Source organism: Dipteris shenzhenensis, chromosome 33 (genome assembly GCF_047967505.1).
Source record: "Dipteris shenzhenensis isolate YYH24624 ecotype China chromosome 33, Dip_SZ_1.0, whole genome shotgun sequence".
NCBI lineage: Eukaryota > Viridiplantae > Streptophyta > Polypodiopsida > Gleicheniales > Dipteridaceae > Dipteris > Dipteris shenzhenensis.
Window position 1 is genome coordinate 34,565,087 of NC_141628.1, and position 14,396 is coordinate 34,579,482.

The window sequence follows — 14,396 nt, forward strand, 5'->3', positions numbered from 1 at the left end:
TTGGGGTAGTACAAGTTAATGTTATATTTTTAAATCCTAGAGTTGATCATCTAAAGGAAATAAGCACGTGATCAAGGGCAGAAAGTAGTAGTTCTCAGTACAGCAGTCACCACAGGCTACTCTGTGTGAGCCTTGAGAAAACTTGACAAAATAAGAGCAGGCTTGGCTTATGGAGCTATATGTTTATTCACCCTTGACTAGCTGTGCATGAAGCTAGTTGGGATGTTGTAACAGCTTGTCCTTGCTATCCTTTTACATGATAATATTCTTCATGTATATGTGCATATTCCCCTTATCTTGCTTTGTTAATATTCAATTGTTAGATTGAACATTGTAACTATCAATTTTCATGTGCGGGTAATGCAACAAAATGCATTGTGGGAGAATTTGCATGAAATAGTTGAGACAACTTGCTTGCCCTAGAGAAAATAGTTGCGAAACTATTACTGCTGTAGAAATCAATACATGCATGACCCTTGGCCCTTTGTGAGGAAGTCACGACATTGGTGTAAGTACACAAATTCGACTTTGTCCTTCATCATGAAACTATTCCTACTAGACAAATCCATGGCGAACTGTCCCTCTTGGCTTGTTTGAAGCATCCTTTCCTCTCACTCATTGAAACCGCTAGGAAAACAATTTCTAATGCGTTCACGCTAAATGGTATTATTGCTGCCTCTTCAAGCATCCAATAATTCTAGCTTTGCAAGTATTATTGCATGCTTGTCATTGCTTACCTTAGATAAATGCAGGTTTTGGAATCTTTTAGCTTATTGATAAGTAACAAGTGGAGTTAGAAAAGACTAAGATTTAGTGAGGTTTAAGAAAACACATCGCTAGATTTTCATTGGCAGTGATTTGTTATTCTTTGCATTTTTCCTAATTATTGGGGTCTTGTGTCAATATGCTCCTTTTTGACACGCTTATATAATTGAGGTCTGAAATATAGTTGGCTCTTAGTTTTAGGGCTCGCACAGGTGACTCTTGGGCAATTTACGAGAGACAGTCTCTAGGAATTCATCATAAAGCATCATGTGTCGATGCAATGCGTAATGTAGGTCTCTCAAATTTCATGGACAAGATAGCTTCTCTATCCTAGACAAACTGAAATGAGGGTGGCTCGTGAGGATTTTTTTGAGTGGTATGAGCAAATTGCTGCAGCAAACCTCAAATTTGTCAAATCCATGGATTTGCAAAGAACTTATTCACTATTTAACCTTGTCCTTTTGTCTGTTGATAGTACACAATGTTTGATTTCCAACCAATCCATTTGTAGACCAACAACCTCGAATGCCGAAATTGGAATTGTGGTCTGTGAAATGGAACCATGGTCTGTGAAATTGGAAGCATGTCAGCTCTAAGATGAAATCAGAGTTGCAATTTTGATGCATAAGAGCAGGGCATTGGTTTTATGCTCATTTGGCAACGTATTGAGTCTACTGGGGGGAAAAAGCTCGGGACTGTGATTTTTGGGTTGATAAGGCCAGCAAAACTTGAAAGAGGTATACACTGTATACATCCTTCAGTACTGGCGGCCGTAGGTACATAATGTGGTCCATACACTTTGTCATGCTGCTGCCTTACAGTACTTTGAGTTTCCTTTGCAATAATTGCTCTCGTTGGCATTCCATGGGCTCCTTAGGGGTATGAGCTGCTATCTAAAATTGTGTATCAATGGATCTCCTTGAGAATCTGGTTATGTAGCCCTGTGAAAGAGCAGTGGTTAGAAATTAAAAGCTCCCACTGTGGAGGGGCCATTGGCAGATTATCAGTTTCTTCCAAGTTAAAGTGGGCATTTTAGAGGTAGATCTACAATTTCAAAAGAGAAATCTAAGCCTTGGAAAATCCCATACATCTGGTCAAACATCTCATAGGATTAGGTGATTTAAAAGTCTGGATTGGCCTTGCTATATTTCATGATGAATATGAAAGACTTGCTTGAAACTCTCAACACAAAAACAAGAGATTAAACTTGCTTATTACCGGAAGCCCAATTGCATGACTTTGGAAAGATTAGATTGCTGTTAAAGCCTTTATGGTGGAGACATGGGATATAGAGGATCACGAAGAAATGGTTGTGTCTGTGGTGGACAAAGGGGTGACATTGTTACTCCAGAGATGGCAGGAGGGATTCCTGGAGATGAATGTGGATCAGCCACAAGGATTCTGAAAACTCCGGAGCATTGATGTCTTGGATCAGATTGTACCACTGTTCTAGATTGGATCCGGTTGTTCATGAACGGTGTGGAGAAGTTTCTAGATATAGTGGATGTGTGGGATATAGGACTAAATGATGAAGGCATTCTTGATTTGTTCTTGATAGCTAGCTAATGGAGCGGTTCTTTGAAGACTGGGTATCAGCGCATGGTGTACCATTGAGAGGGGGTGTTGGAAGTATAGTTTAATGCCCCATCTGTAACCCAAAATGAGGAGAGCTAAGGGGCTTGATACCTGATCATGTATGAGAGTAGCTGTCGTGGGCAACACGATGACTGCCACATGGGCAGGACCTCCTTGATATTGATACATGGGCCACCCACAGCAACAGCGATGGCTGGCATTTGGCCCTTCTTAAGGGAACAAGAATTGGAGCAGTGTGGAGCCAGCATGGACAGGCTGCTGAGCTCAGCACTGCAGAGCAGGTCTGCAATGGCTGTGGACAGAGCAGCAGGTACTGCCGGGTACATCAGCAGGTACAAGGGCTGCCAGGTAGGCAGCAGGGCCAGCAAAAGGAGCAGCCAACAAGGGCTTTCAAAAGCCTGTTTTTAGGCAGCAAGGGATGGCCATGCAGCAGCCCCGGGGCCCGCACACCAGCAGCAGACTGTCAGCAGGATCACAGCAGAGACCCGACCTGGGTGGCAGATCAGGTCAGGTGGAAACTTGGTTGGCCAGTCTGCCTAACCAGTCAGCTATTTTGGGGGCTATCCAACCCTGTAAATAGGCCCCTCTTTGCGAGCATTCCATGGTAAGAACTGAGCAATCTAGGGGCACTCCAGCCTGCAAACCAGCTCTCCTGCTGGAGAGCAGCATGGAGGGCAGGAGTACAGTGGTGTTCAGAGATCCATGCACGGTTCAGCATGCAGATCATTCCGGAGGGTGAGCAGAAGGAATTTGAGAGTTTGAGTTATCGCAAGTAGCAACAGTCCCAGACTTCTACACGTTGGAGGGAGCTTTGTCTGCAGAGGACTAAAGGGCATATTTTGCATGAGGTTCTACATTGAGGAGCTACTGAATCATACATCGAGGCATGTGGCAGAAGAGGAAGAGTTAGTTGAGAGTTCACAGCAAACGGAGCTGTCTTTTGGTACCTTACGTCGGCGATTGTTTGCTGAAGATGTTGGTACATGTTGTGGTAGTTTTTGTACTTGGTATCTACATGTTTCCAAGTCTCTTTGTGCGAGGGCATGAATGATGAGATATGGCAAAAAATGGCAACTCATGTGTCGAAGGCAGCAGCAACGTAAGGATAGAAAATGTATGAGCGTTGAGCCTTCTTAATATCTTCCAAGTTGTGGGGAATTATAAGTGCGCAACAATCAAACTTGTAAGAATGAAGCGAGCATACTCTTTGCTTGTCGTTCTTACTGTTGGCTTGCTCAAATGAAGAAATCTGCACCAAAATCATAGCCAAGCTTGTATGAGGTCTAAAGCTAGGCTACACATCAAGTGAGAGGTCAACCCTTTGGGAAGAGGATAATGGCAACACTTGCAGAGGGAAAATACTAAAAATTTGCAGCAGCTTTAACGTCTTAACAATTGATGATTTGCATTGTGACTTGTTAAATGTGTGTCTTTTCAGATGAAAGCTGAGTAAAGTTGTTGGCTCCAATGGATGTGAAAAATAGCTTTGATGTCCAAAGCCTCTATCTTGCTTTCACCAAGAACGTTTGTTTACTTCACTTTTTGAGCAGATTCGTCACAGGCTGTCGGGACCATACTAAGCATATGTAAATGTATAATGTGGTAAAATTCAGCTCAAAATTTTGTATGCTTGCTTATGGCTTAAAGTCAAATAACTGTTGTGATTATATTGAGGGAAACCTTCAAGAAAAGGCATCATGTTTCGCCATCACATTTGTATTAAGCACAGTCAAGTAACTGTTGTGATTACATTGAGGAAAACCTTCAAGAAAGGGCATCATGCTTTGACATCATATTTGTCCTTATTCTCTTTATCTTAATAGAAGTTAAGGTTTACTTGCCATGCATATTTTTAACATCTTATGAGGACTTTAAACAAAAGTTCCTTGCCCCTAAGCTAATGCATATGCGGAACAGTTTCAAACTCTGCCAATAACATTGGGTGGCTGCTGAATTATAGTGTGTTTCTTCTTATCTATGATTGGAATCAAACATCTCTCCTTTCTTTAGTGCGGTTCCCTTGTCTCCGTGTGAAATCACAAAGTGCGTGCATAAAATTTTGCAAAGGATTTTTTAGAAAAAGGTGGTACCTGTTGGAAGTATACAGTAAATTCCCCACTTGTACGCCCCCAAACGACAATAATTAAGAGACTCACACCTGCAGTTTGTTGGGTAGTAGGGGGATGACTAGCCTTTCAGCAGATTCAGCTGACAGGAAGACCAGTATGGGCCTGTTTCCCCCCAAGCCAGATGCTCACATCTGGGTGTGGTGGCGGGCATTCATTTTGTGTACGCGATGCAGAGGTGGTGGAGTTCATCGCACCTGAGTGCTCAAACGAGTCTAGCGATGTTGGTTAGACTCCTTTGGCCATCTGGCGCTCAAGGTTCCAAAGGTTGCTTTCAATCAATGCTGAGCTCATGATTAAGCTCAAGAAGTTCCTGTCAATCAATTTGTACAGCTTCGTGCGGCTTGAATTTGAGCCACCTGCTGGTGCTAGGTGCTAAGATGAGTGCCACACTCGACACTCGTGGAAACAGGCCCTATGTGGGCTGGTTGTGGGACTGTGTAGCCTAGCCTTGTGTTTATTGGGATGGGGCAGGGCAGCAGCATAGTGGCAGGTGGCTGTGGAGTTGCACAGCAGATCCAGCAGGCAGGACTGGTATAAAGATGCCTGCAGCAGGCAGCATAGCCAGTGCAGAAGGTGTCCGCTTGGCAGGGCCTTATATAGGCTGGATGGGAAACAGCAGGTCAGCAGACCTGCCTGTCTGGTTCGTCAACAGACTGAGTTGACAGTCAATCTAGCTGTGGCAGGTCGGTTGGTTGCAGGACTGGGTTGGCCTGTCTAGGCTTACCTAGCCTATAAACGGCCCTTTGGGTCTATTAGGAAGTTTAGTCACTGTGCATTCCAGCCCACTGCTGTCTGCAGATAGTGACTTGTTGGAGAGCAGAGGAGTGCCTGAGTGCAGCGATACAGGTTCTCACATTTCAGTGTGGAGCAGACCTCTGTCTGTGTTGGGGCAGATCTAGGTGCATTACTTTGAGCAATAAGGAGAGTCAGGAGAGAGCAGCAAGCAGAGCTCAACCAGAAGCAGCCTGTTAGAGATGCATGCGGCAGTTTGGAGGAGATCCACCGACAAAGCTCAAGGTCATATCTTACCTCAGCAGAGCTTGCTGCTGGTGTAGGTACACTGTTGGGGCTTGGATTTCTACCTCTTTGTAAGGACTATTATTGGCTTGTACATTTGCCTATGCTTTTTCTCTCAGTTCTGAACTCTGCAGTTCTGAAAGCATTCTCTATCTATTTCTTCTTCCAAGCGCACAGTCTATAGCAAGATTTGTGAGTGTTGCAGTTTGGCAAAATGTTCTGACTTAGATGTCTTGTTTCTCAGTTGGGGACTGCAAGGACATTCATCTACACATTGTATGAGCTTTGCTATATTCCAGACAAGTGTAGATGTGTTTTCCAACTGTACCTATGATCTCTATACAAAGGATAGCTTTTTGATGTATCATGTTATCCACTTTGATTGTTGGTTTCCAGAACAGTTGCATGAACTATAACAATTTACTTGGAGCTTTTATCAATTCACTTTATTGGTATTCTTTAGTAGTGTCATTTTTAGCTTGCTATTGGATATTTTTTCCATCTATCCTTGCCTTGAGATGACCATGTTAATCCTTTAAGAATGACTAAAAGATACACTGTTTAAAACGATGAAGCAAACTGAAAATCGTTTTGCAATTCGTTGCTGTGGTTTGTCTCATTTAGAAGTGTTACTGGGTCATTGGTAGGTCTTAAGATCTAAATTCCATTGCATATTGATGATAGAGTTCTTTGGTTGGTTATAAATTGCAGGTTAATGCAGGGCTCTTGACATCTGGCCTGATGTCATTATACATTGTTTTCCTTGGATGGTCTGCTATGCTGAGGTAATATAAAACTAACTCACTGGCTTCAATCTGGGCTGCAAGTTCTTATAGCAATTTTAATCGATAAAATAAATAATTTATACACGAGCATTATTGTTTGTCCGACTCTGTACCATCCACTAATTGCCCTGCCAGCTCGGCCAACACCATCCATATAACCTGTAGTTGGCTTATTCTTTTGGAACAATTAGCTCTCACATTCTTTTTTCCTAAGCACCATGCCAAACAAAAGTAACGACACCGTTTGTTTATAGTAGCAAAAGGAGACCATATCCACTAAGTTGGACTTCCATTTCATCAATGAATAGCCTGGAGATGGTTGGAGAGAACAGGAAGTCTCTTACAAGTACTTCTTCGTCTGACTGTGTACCACCCCACTAATTGCCTTGCCAGTTCAGCCAATACATAATTGGCTTTTCTGATTCGTTTGAAATAATTAGCTTTCTCATTCTTTACGGTCATTTTTCCTAGGCACCATGCCAAACACTGTAATCAACAAAGCATTAATATTCAATAGAGTGCGCCGTTTTTTCCCTTGCTACAGCTCTTATTGCTACTTGATGATCCTTAGTAGAATGATCAGTTTGAAATCTGCTTGTGACAGAGACCTGGTGTTACATTCAAGTTAGGATGCAGCATGACCTTGGATGAATCAGTTGGCAACAGTCTTTAGAGAGGCTCTGAAATGTTTAATGTACATAAATGTAAATAGTATGTAATCTGAGGGTTGGTTTGGTGTCATGTATTTTTAGTCCTATAATTTTGGCAAAGACTTGGCCTCCTTTCAACACATTTCAGCAAGGAGACCTTTCAAATCTGGAGCCTCGCTGTTGCGGAACATATTGAGTCGCATCATGATTTCTTCTGCAAAAACATCTTTTGCTGGAAACGATAGCCCTCTCATATCTTCTGCATCTCTTCTGATAAATTTCTTAATGAACGTGACGTGACCTATGTCATTCCATTTTGCTTCGCCCTTTGTAGCCTGCCTTGCATGCAGTTTTTGAAGAATTCTCTGCCTTGCTCTTGAGCTTTTCAAATTGTTCAAGTTGTTTCCCTTCAGAAGATCCTCCTTTTCTTCCCTACGAAGGCTTTAGATGTTTGCTCTTGCTGCTTTCACTACAGCTTCTGCTCTCTTCCATGCATCCCTTGCATCTTTACATTAATTGTTATAGCATCCATTGCAGAGCATTCCCTTACTTCTTCCTGACTTTCTTCATAGCAGGTGAGAGCTGTGTCTTCTACTATTCTTGTCCATTGTTGCAGTCTTCTTTTCACTAACAGAACACTTAGGGCCTCTTCTAGTTCCTGTCTCTGGGCATGGGATTTCGTGGGTAATCCATCACCAACTGTGTGTTGACTTGGCATGGCATGTCTGTCTCACTCTGCAATCCTATCCCTATGGGGCTAGCGTCTTTGCATTAATTCTGAGTCTTTGGTTGTGCTGACTGCATGATTGTTGATAATGAGTTGGCTGCATGATTGTTGATAATGAGTAGGGTTTCATCCATAGTTGGCATCCAACTATATGTAAATAAAACCTCTCATTCTTAAGTTCTTTGTGTGCAATCCTTTATCTTGTATTAATTATGTTTCTATGCAATTTCACACATTAAGTGAGAGTCCACCTATTATTCTACAAAATTTGTCACCTTGAAGTCTAATCAAGTTGTCTTGCTCTGCCAATAACTCTCCCAAATCAAACAGATAAATGCTTGTACCATATTGGGTATGCCCAAGTCATCCTTTGCAACATGAAGGGAGCTGGCTTTTACTCCAATATCCTCTAAATGGTCCTTTTTGCTTTTTCTGCAGTGAGCCCTCATCGGAAACGTGTAATTCCAAGCCAAGAATAAACGGAAGAGGAGACTGGGTAACTGTGCTGGTTAGTGTCCACTTCATTCACACAAAAATGAAGGCAATCAAACTTTTTTTGGTGTATGTGTTTTCCTTTGTGGTGTTCTTTGTTGCATAGCAGGTAATCTCAACCATGTTGCGTGCAATCAATACGTAAGATTTACTTTGGTTAGTTTTTGTAGAGTTTTTTGCTTGGTGCATTTACGTTGATTCTTGCCATCTTCTCAACTGGCATTGAACCAAAGTCACTCTCAGTAAGTTCTTTGGGCTTAAAGCTTAAAAGAGTTAGTTGTGGTTTAATGCATTGATTATGGATTTGTTTCACCCTTCTATGTTTTATGGAACTTGACTTTTCTTCTGTGATGTGGAAGAAAAAGGGGCTTGCCGCCTTTTCTTGACCTTCCAATGATGAATTTGATGATTCCAAAGGTGAGCTTTCTGATCTCTAACGCACTTTAATGTTCTTGCTTTTGCAGTTTCAAAAGGACGAGGGGGAAATCAGTGAGAGCATACCATATGGTTACGGGTTTTTCCATTTTGTGTTCTGTCTGGGTGCCATGTATTTCCTCATGCTCTTCATTGGCTGGGACTTGGAAGAAACGATCCAGAAGTAAGGACAAAGTTTATAGGAGGAAGCAACCTCTGAAAGACTTTGACTTTAAATCGGACAAGCTGTAGTTCTGAAATTCCAAACGTGGCTTGCAACAGGTGGAGCATTGATTTTGGCTGGTCAACTGTCTGGGTAAAGATAATCAATCAGTGGCTTGCTGCAGGCTTCTATGGTAAAAACGTGAACTCCTGCTGTTTTTCCTTAAATTTTTGGATTGACTAGTCACAACCCTCATATTTATGTTCCATTAGATCTCATTGTGACTGCTGCTTGCAGTCTGGACAATGATCGGTCCATTGGTATTCCAGCACAGAGACTTTTCATGACGCGTTTGGTTACCTTCATTATGTGCACTTCCTGTGGAATTTACTCAAGCAACCTCAGTCAGGAAAACAAGAACTACATCTGGGACTGTGGCTTGGCACGGAAGAATGTCCCTTGGGTGGCATTTACACGACTACGCAAAATTACTGCGTAATTGTAATTTGTTAATGAATAAGAAATTTGTGAAATTCTGAAAAGTTGTGTACATATATTTACTCAGTCTAATTGCAGAGTAATTCCAAAGAAGAGTTACTCACAGTCTAAGAGACATAAAAGTGTGGCGACATCAACAGATGGTAGTTATTGTAATATTTTAAACTTTTGGACTACAATATCTATCTATGCATGGACAAGGTGGGCTCCAATATCTACCCATTTTGTATAATAGCATAACATAATGGGTAGTGTTTTGTCAAAAAATCAAAACTTTGGCAATACAAACTGTATGAGCATGATTCAAACTCCAGTACTTTTTATTTGTTGTGTAAAAAATTCACATCCCACAATAACAATTCAAACTACAACTTCAAATCTGCACTAGTCTGCATTCATTCATGTTTTCAAATCCCTCAAATTGCATGGTCTACGAGATAAATCCCACTGAACAATATCAAATGCTTTGGTAATGTCTACCTCTAGAAAAACTACATCTTGCCAAGTGTACTATGAGTATTCTTTCCCAACTTAGGTATTGGCAACATTATTCATGATATGAAAGCCATATTGGGCAGGATGTAGACCGTCATGCTAGAAACCTTCGATTCTAATTACCCTCATTTTAGCCACCACCTTATAATGGTTAGCATAAGTGTGATGGATCTCCAATCAGCAAATGATGCACACAAATGCTTCTTTGGAAGAAGCTTTGCCAGATATTTTTTCCAAGCATTTAGCATTTGCTGATTTTGCCAAGATGATGAGCCATACGCAATAAATTGAGCTTAAAGGCATCCCAATATGCAAGAATGACATTTATAGTGAGACCATCCCGACTCCGAGACTTCCATTTGCCACATGATTTTAATGGGTGCGTCTATAAATCCCAACCTTTATAGTTATGGATTGTATCCAAGAGGCAAATGCATTTCAAGCATAATTAGCATCAATTTGGTACTATTTCCAAAGGGGCACAATGGCATCACAAACAATTTGCTTGTAATCATCGCTCTAAAGAGCTATTGAAAGCATAACAAACAACAATTGGCCAGTGGGAGCATCAAATTGTTGCTTATTTATCATATAACAATGGTTCAATCTCGGTTACTAGGCAAATTGTTTGCTATGTTGAAAGGTATAGCTTGGAAGCATAGGATTCAAATCTTTCCGAAGGTTAACAAGGCTCAGATGCAAAATAAATTGAAACCAAATATTGACGTTCAAAAACCAACATGTGGGTATTACAAGAAGTACTATCCCTTTGTTGGGGTGCCTTATTGAAATCCCCACATATGAAAGCATGTTTTGTTTGAAGGGATATTGTTATATGGCTTTCGAAATCATGGCTTTGTGATGAGAGGATTGAGATGCGTAAGTTGAGGAGAATTAGCCATGTGATGAGAGGATTGAGATGCATAAGTTGAGGAGAATTCAAGTATTTCACCCTTTGCAAGGCATTGCATAATGGTCTATCTACTTTCCTTACCAGTTAGGGCCACAACAGGTTGAAAGGCATGCTTAAGTGGAAAAATCATAGGCATAGCCACTATATCAAGCTATGAATTGTTGACATATGCCAACACAAGCTTCCATTTTTGAGTGTCACATAACCTTTGAACATTAAAGAAGTCAAGCATTCTATTTGTGCAATCATATTTATGAATATGCAAAAAATATGAAAAAGAGAACTTGAGGATCTATGGTGGGACCTTGATGCGATACTGCAACATTTGAGCTAGGCTATTAAAGAGCAGCATCATCTTTTGGGAATGATATGTGATGCTCAGGGATTGTTTCCCATGTAATAAATGTATTAGAATTTCAACAGGAGTGTTTCGATTAGAGGAAACCCTAGTTCAAGTCAACACAAAAGCCTTCTCTAACCATTGCTGGTTTTTTTGGGGATGGGACAATCATTTGAAGTTTTTTCCTTTGCTTTCAACTGAGCAACGGTAAGCGTCATCCCATTAACATAACTAATTTTGCCTTTGCCTTTATCCAAGTAGCAAGGGTTGGCTTGTTTACTTTGCTTTTGGATCTACAAGCCCCTGGGGCATCCTTATCAACACACTTGCAGGTATTGCCCCAGGGGGCATTCTGGCATTCTGTGCACAGCTAGAGGGCATTGAGAAGCCATATGGCCAAATAAACCCCATTTAATCTTGCTCCCCATAGCCACATTATTGACAGTAATAGAGTAGCATTTTTGGGTAGATATATCTGTATCCCACCAAATGAAAAAACAATTGGAATTTCCATTGTGAACACCACCTTACCCAAAGATGTTGCGATTTTGGGCAGTGTAGAGTTCAAACATAGAGGAAAATCTGGGACTTAACCCACACTAGGCATTTATGCCTTATCAATGAGGAATAATCCCTAGTAGGAGACCAAGGAGTACGTGAACCATTTGTTGACCATAATAGAGTAGGGAGTATAGAGAAGCATATGCTTTTTATTTTTTAGTTGTTAAAATCACCTTAGTAAAGCCTTTAGCAACATAATACACCTTCTGGGTGAAGCAACCCCCCAATCTCCTCGTCAACCATTTATCAATATCCAGAGCATGCATTGTAGAAAGAAGATAATCATAGCACTATGTGCATAAACTTGAACACTCTCGGGATCAACAAGTTCGTACTAGGTTAGCTTCCTCTGAGACATGAATATGATTATTAGAGGATGCCACCACCTTTTGCTTCTATTTTTTGGACGACTTGTCCTTGCTGTAGGTTTTGTTAGCCATTCATAAAGGCAATAGAAGTAGTGAAAGCAAAAGAAGTTGAGAAAGCTCTCAAAAACTAAAGTAGGAGCATAAGGCGGGGAGGGATTAAGGATACCAAAAAAAAGGGCAAATGAAAACATCGGCCAAAGGGTGAGAAAAATAGGGCTGATAGCAAGCCTAAGTAGACTTAAAATACAAAGATGCAGAAGGTACTAATAACCATATTGATAGAAGGATCTTTAGAGCTGTAAGGAGTCAGAAGCAGGACATATAAAAAATAATCTGGAAAAGAGACAGGATGCTACAAAACTGGGAAGGGTAGCTAGTAGGATAAAGCCCCTTAGAACCAAGCTATTATGAACAACAACAATGACTCAGAGAGCACACTAAGGGTAAAAAAAGCCTAGATGCAACCAGCTGTGTAGGGATTAAAGGCAAGAAAATTTGCGTAGCATAAAGAGGCGGAACTTCCTAGAAAGCATGTGCTCATTATTCATGGATGCAAGTAGAGAGCATGGCAGCTTGTAAATATATAAAGTCCCATAGAGATGGCTATACAGGGTGCGATAGTAGACGCAAACCTACTAGAGGGCTAAAGAACTCCAAAATGAGGTCCTAACGAGTTTGATGATCAATGGACAAACCCCTAGAGGGGGTTGGGAGGTTGATCTACATGCAAGGTAGTAGCGAGCTTGCTCCTCTCTATGGTCACGCACACATACACACACATATGTATGTATGTATGTATATGTATGAGTGTGCACATATGTATATATGCATGCATGTGTGTGTGTGTGTGTGTGCGCGCGCGTACCCCCTGTGGGTGCACACACACGTGTGTATTTGTACGTGCACGAGCATGCACGAGTTCATGTGTGTGGGCACGCACACATGCATGGATGTGCATATGTACTTTTCTTGCCAACTTAGCACCCCAAAATCTGGTATAACTTTGCATTAAGTACATTGGTAGCTCTCCTGTTTGGGAAATCAATGTTATGAATGCTCCTCCAATCATTATGCTAACAATGCCTCCTGTTTGCATTAAGTACATTGGTAGCTCTCCTGTTTGGGAAATCAATGTTATGAATGATCTTCCAATCATTATGCTAACAATACCTCATCTCCTTAAAACCCTAGACACATTGGAAAACTTTAAAATACCAACATTTTGTCTTGGATAATGACATGCGAAAGGCCTTCCAACGTCACCTCTTCCACCATAGTCTCTTCCTTTTCTAAGGCTATCTTTGCTTTTGTCAATCATTTGGAAGTTCCACTCTATTCATATATTTCTCATATCTTATTCTCATACTAAGAATGCACTACTTGCATTTGATAGACAAAACATCTCTAAGGCTTGCACTACTTGCATTTGATAGACAACACATCTGTAAGATTGGGACCTACACCTCTTATCTTGTTTCTTGAACATATCTTATTCTCATATTAAGAATTGCACTGCTTGCTTTTGATAGACAAAACATCTCTAAGATGGGGCTTACACCTCTTTCTCTAGCTTTGTAATATGTTCTTTTTCAAATGTCTTATGGCATACACAATCTTCACTCTACATGTCTTGTGAAACAATTCTCTACGTGTTAGGAATGCCCTACTTGCCTTCGATAGACAAGCATCGGGACCTGCACCTTCTTTTGTAGCTTGGGAATGTATTTATTGAATTGTCTTCTGATGTAATTATATAGCCCCAAGGTTGCACTTCATGTCTTATGATACAATTCTATGGCCAAAGCTTGCTCTACATGTGAGGCATCCACTTGTTTGTCCATGCCCATATTTACTTTTGGAATAATCTAGGTCTTCCATTCCCAATAGTACCATACAATTGGTTATCTCCATGGACACAAATCTTGTGCCAATGGCTCACATGCTCAACTCCAATTCCACCTCCCTTAATATGTTGCAAAAATATTTGGGACTAAAGCTACAATGTAATCTTTGCAATCTTTGCCAAAATGTGAAACCCCTCCTCCATTAGTGTAAGTAAAGATCTCAAGGCTCCTAGTACACTTATTGGTGAAATATCTCAAGCCACCCAATACGTGTAAGGTTGCTATCCATACATGGCAAGAAATATCAAGATTATTTTGAACCTATTTTGTGAAATGTACCTTGTTCTGCCTTCTCTGGGAGTGTCATTAATATGAAAACATGGTAGGATGAGCATGCATTAGACAACTCAAGCATGTGATGAAGTAGAAGGTTATTAAGGAAATTTTGGGTCAAGCACTTGCATACCATATAGTTTTTTGTTTTGTTGATAAACTCTAATTTAAACCATGGAAAAATACATACAAAAGTGAATGAACTGACTAACAGTCTCATTGATTGGAACTAAAAGTATGTTTCTTGGATGACTTTATGCTTGAACACATCTTGCTCCTACATTGGATGGATTAGCATAGGAAAAG

General features: G+C 40.8%; 1 protein-coding gene across 2 annotated transcripts in view; it reads left to right on the forward strand.

Moving 5' to 3' along the window:
* LOC147880024 (uncharacterized) overlaps window positions 1-9,272 on the forward strand; it is a 47,643-nt gene extending 38,371 nt beyond the window's left edge. Inside the window, exons 6-11 of one of the 2 annotated variants that reach the window (XM_087372000.1) lie at window positions 6,219-6,292; window positions 8,108-8,177; window positions 8,332-8,403; window positions 8,626-8,759; window positions 8,858-8,931; window positions 9,036-9,272. In XM_087372000.1, the coding sequence (XP_087228126.1) occupies window positions 6,219-6,292; window positions 8,108-8,177; window positions 8,332-8,403; window positions 8,626-8,759; window positions 8,858-8,931; window positions 9,036-9,085 (474 nt within the window). In that variant the 3' untranslated portion in view covers window positions 9,086-9,272. The remainder of the gene's footprint in view (window positions 1-6,218; window positions 6,293-8,107; window positions 8,178-8,331; window positions 8,404-8,625; window positions 8,760-8,857; window positions 8,932-9,035) is intronic. The other variant, XM_087372001.1, reaches the window with a different exon arrangement.
* The last annotated feature ends 5,124 nt before the right edge of the window (window positions 9,273-14,396 follow it).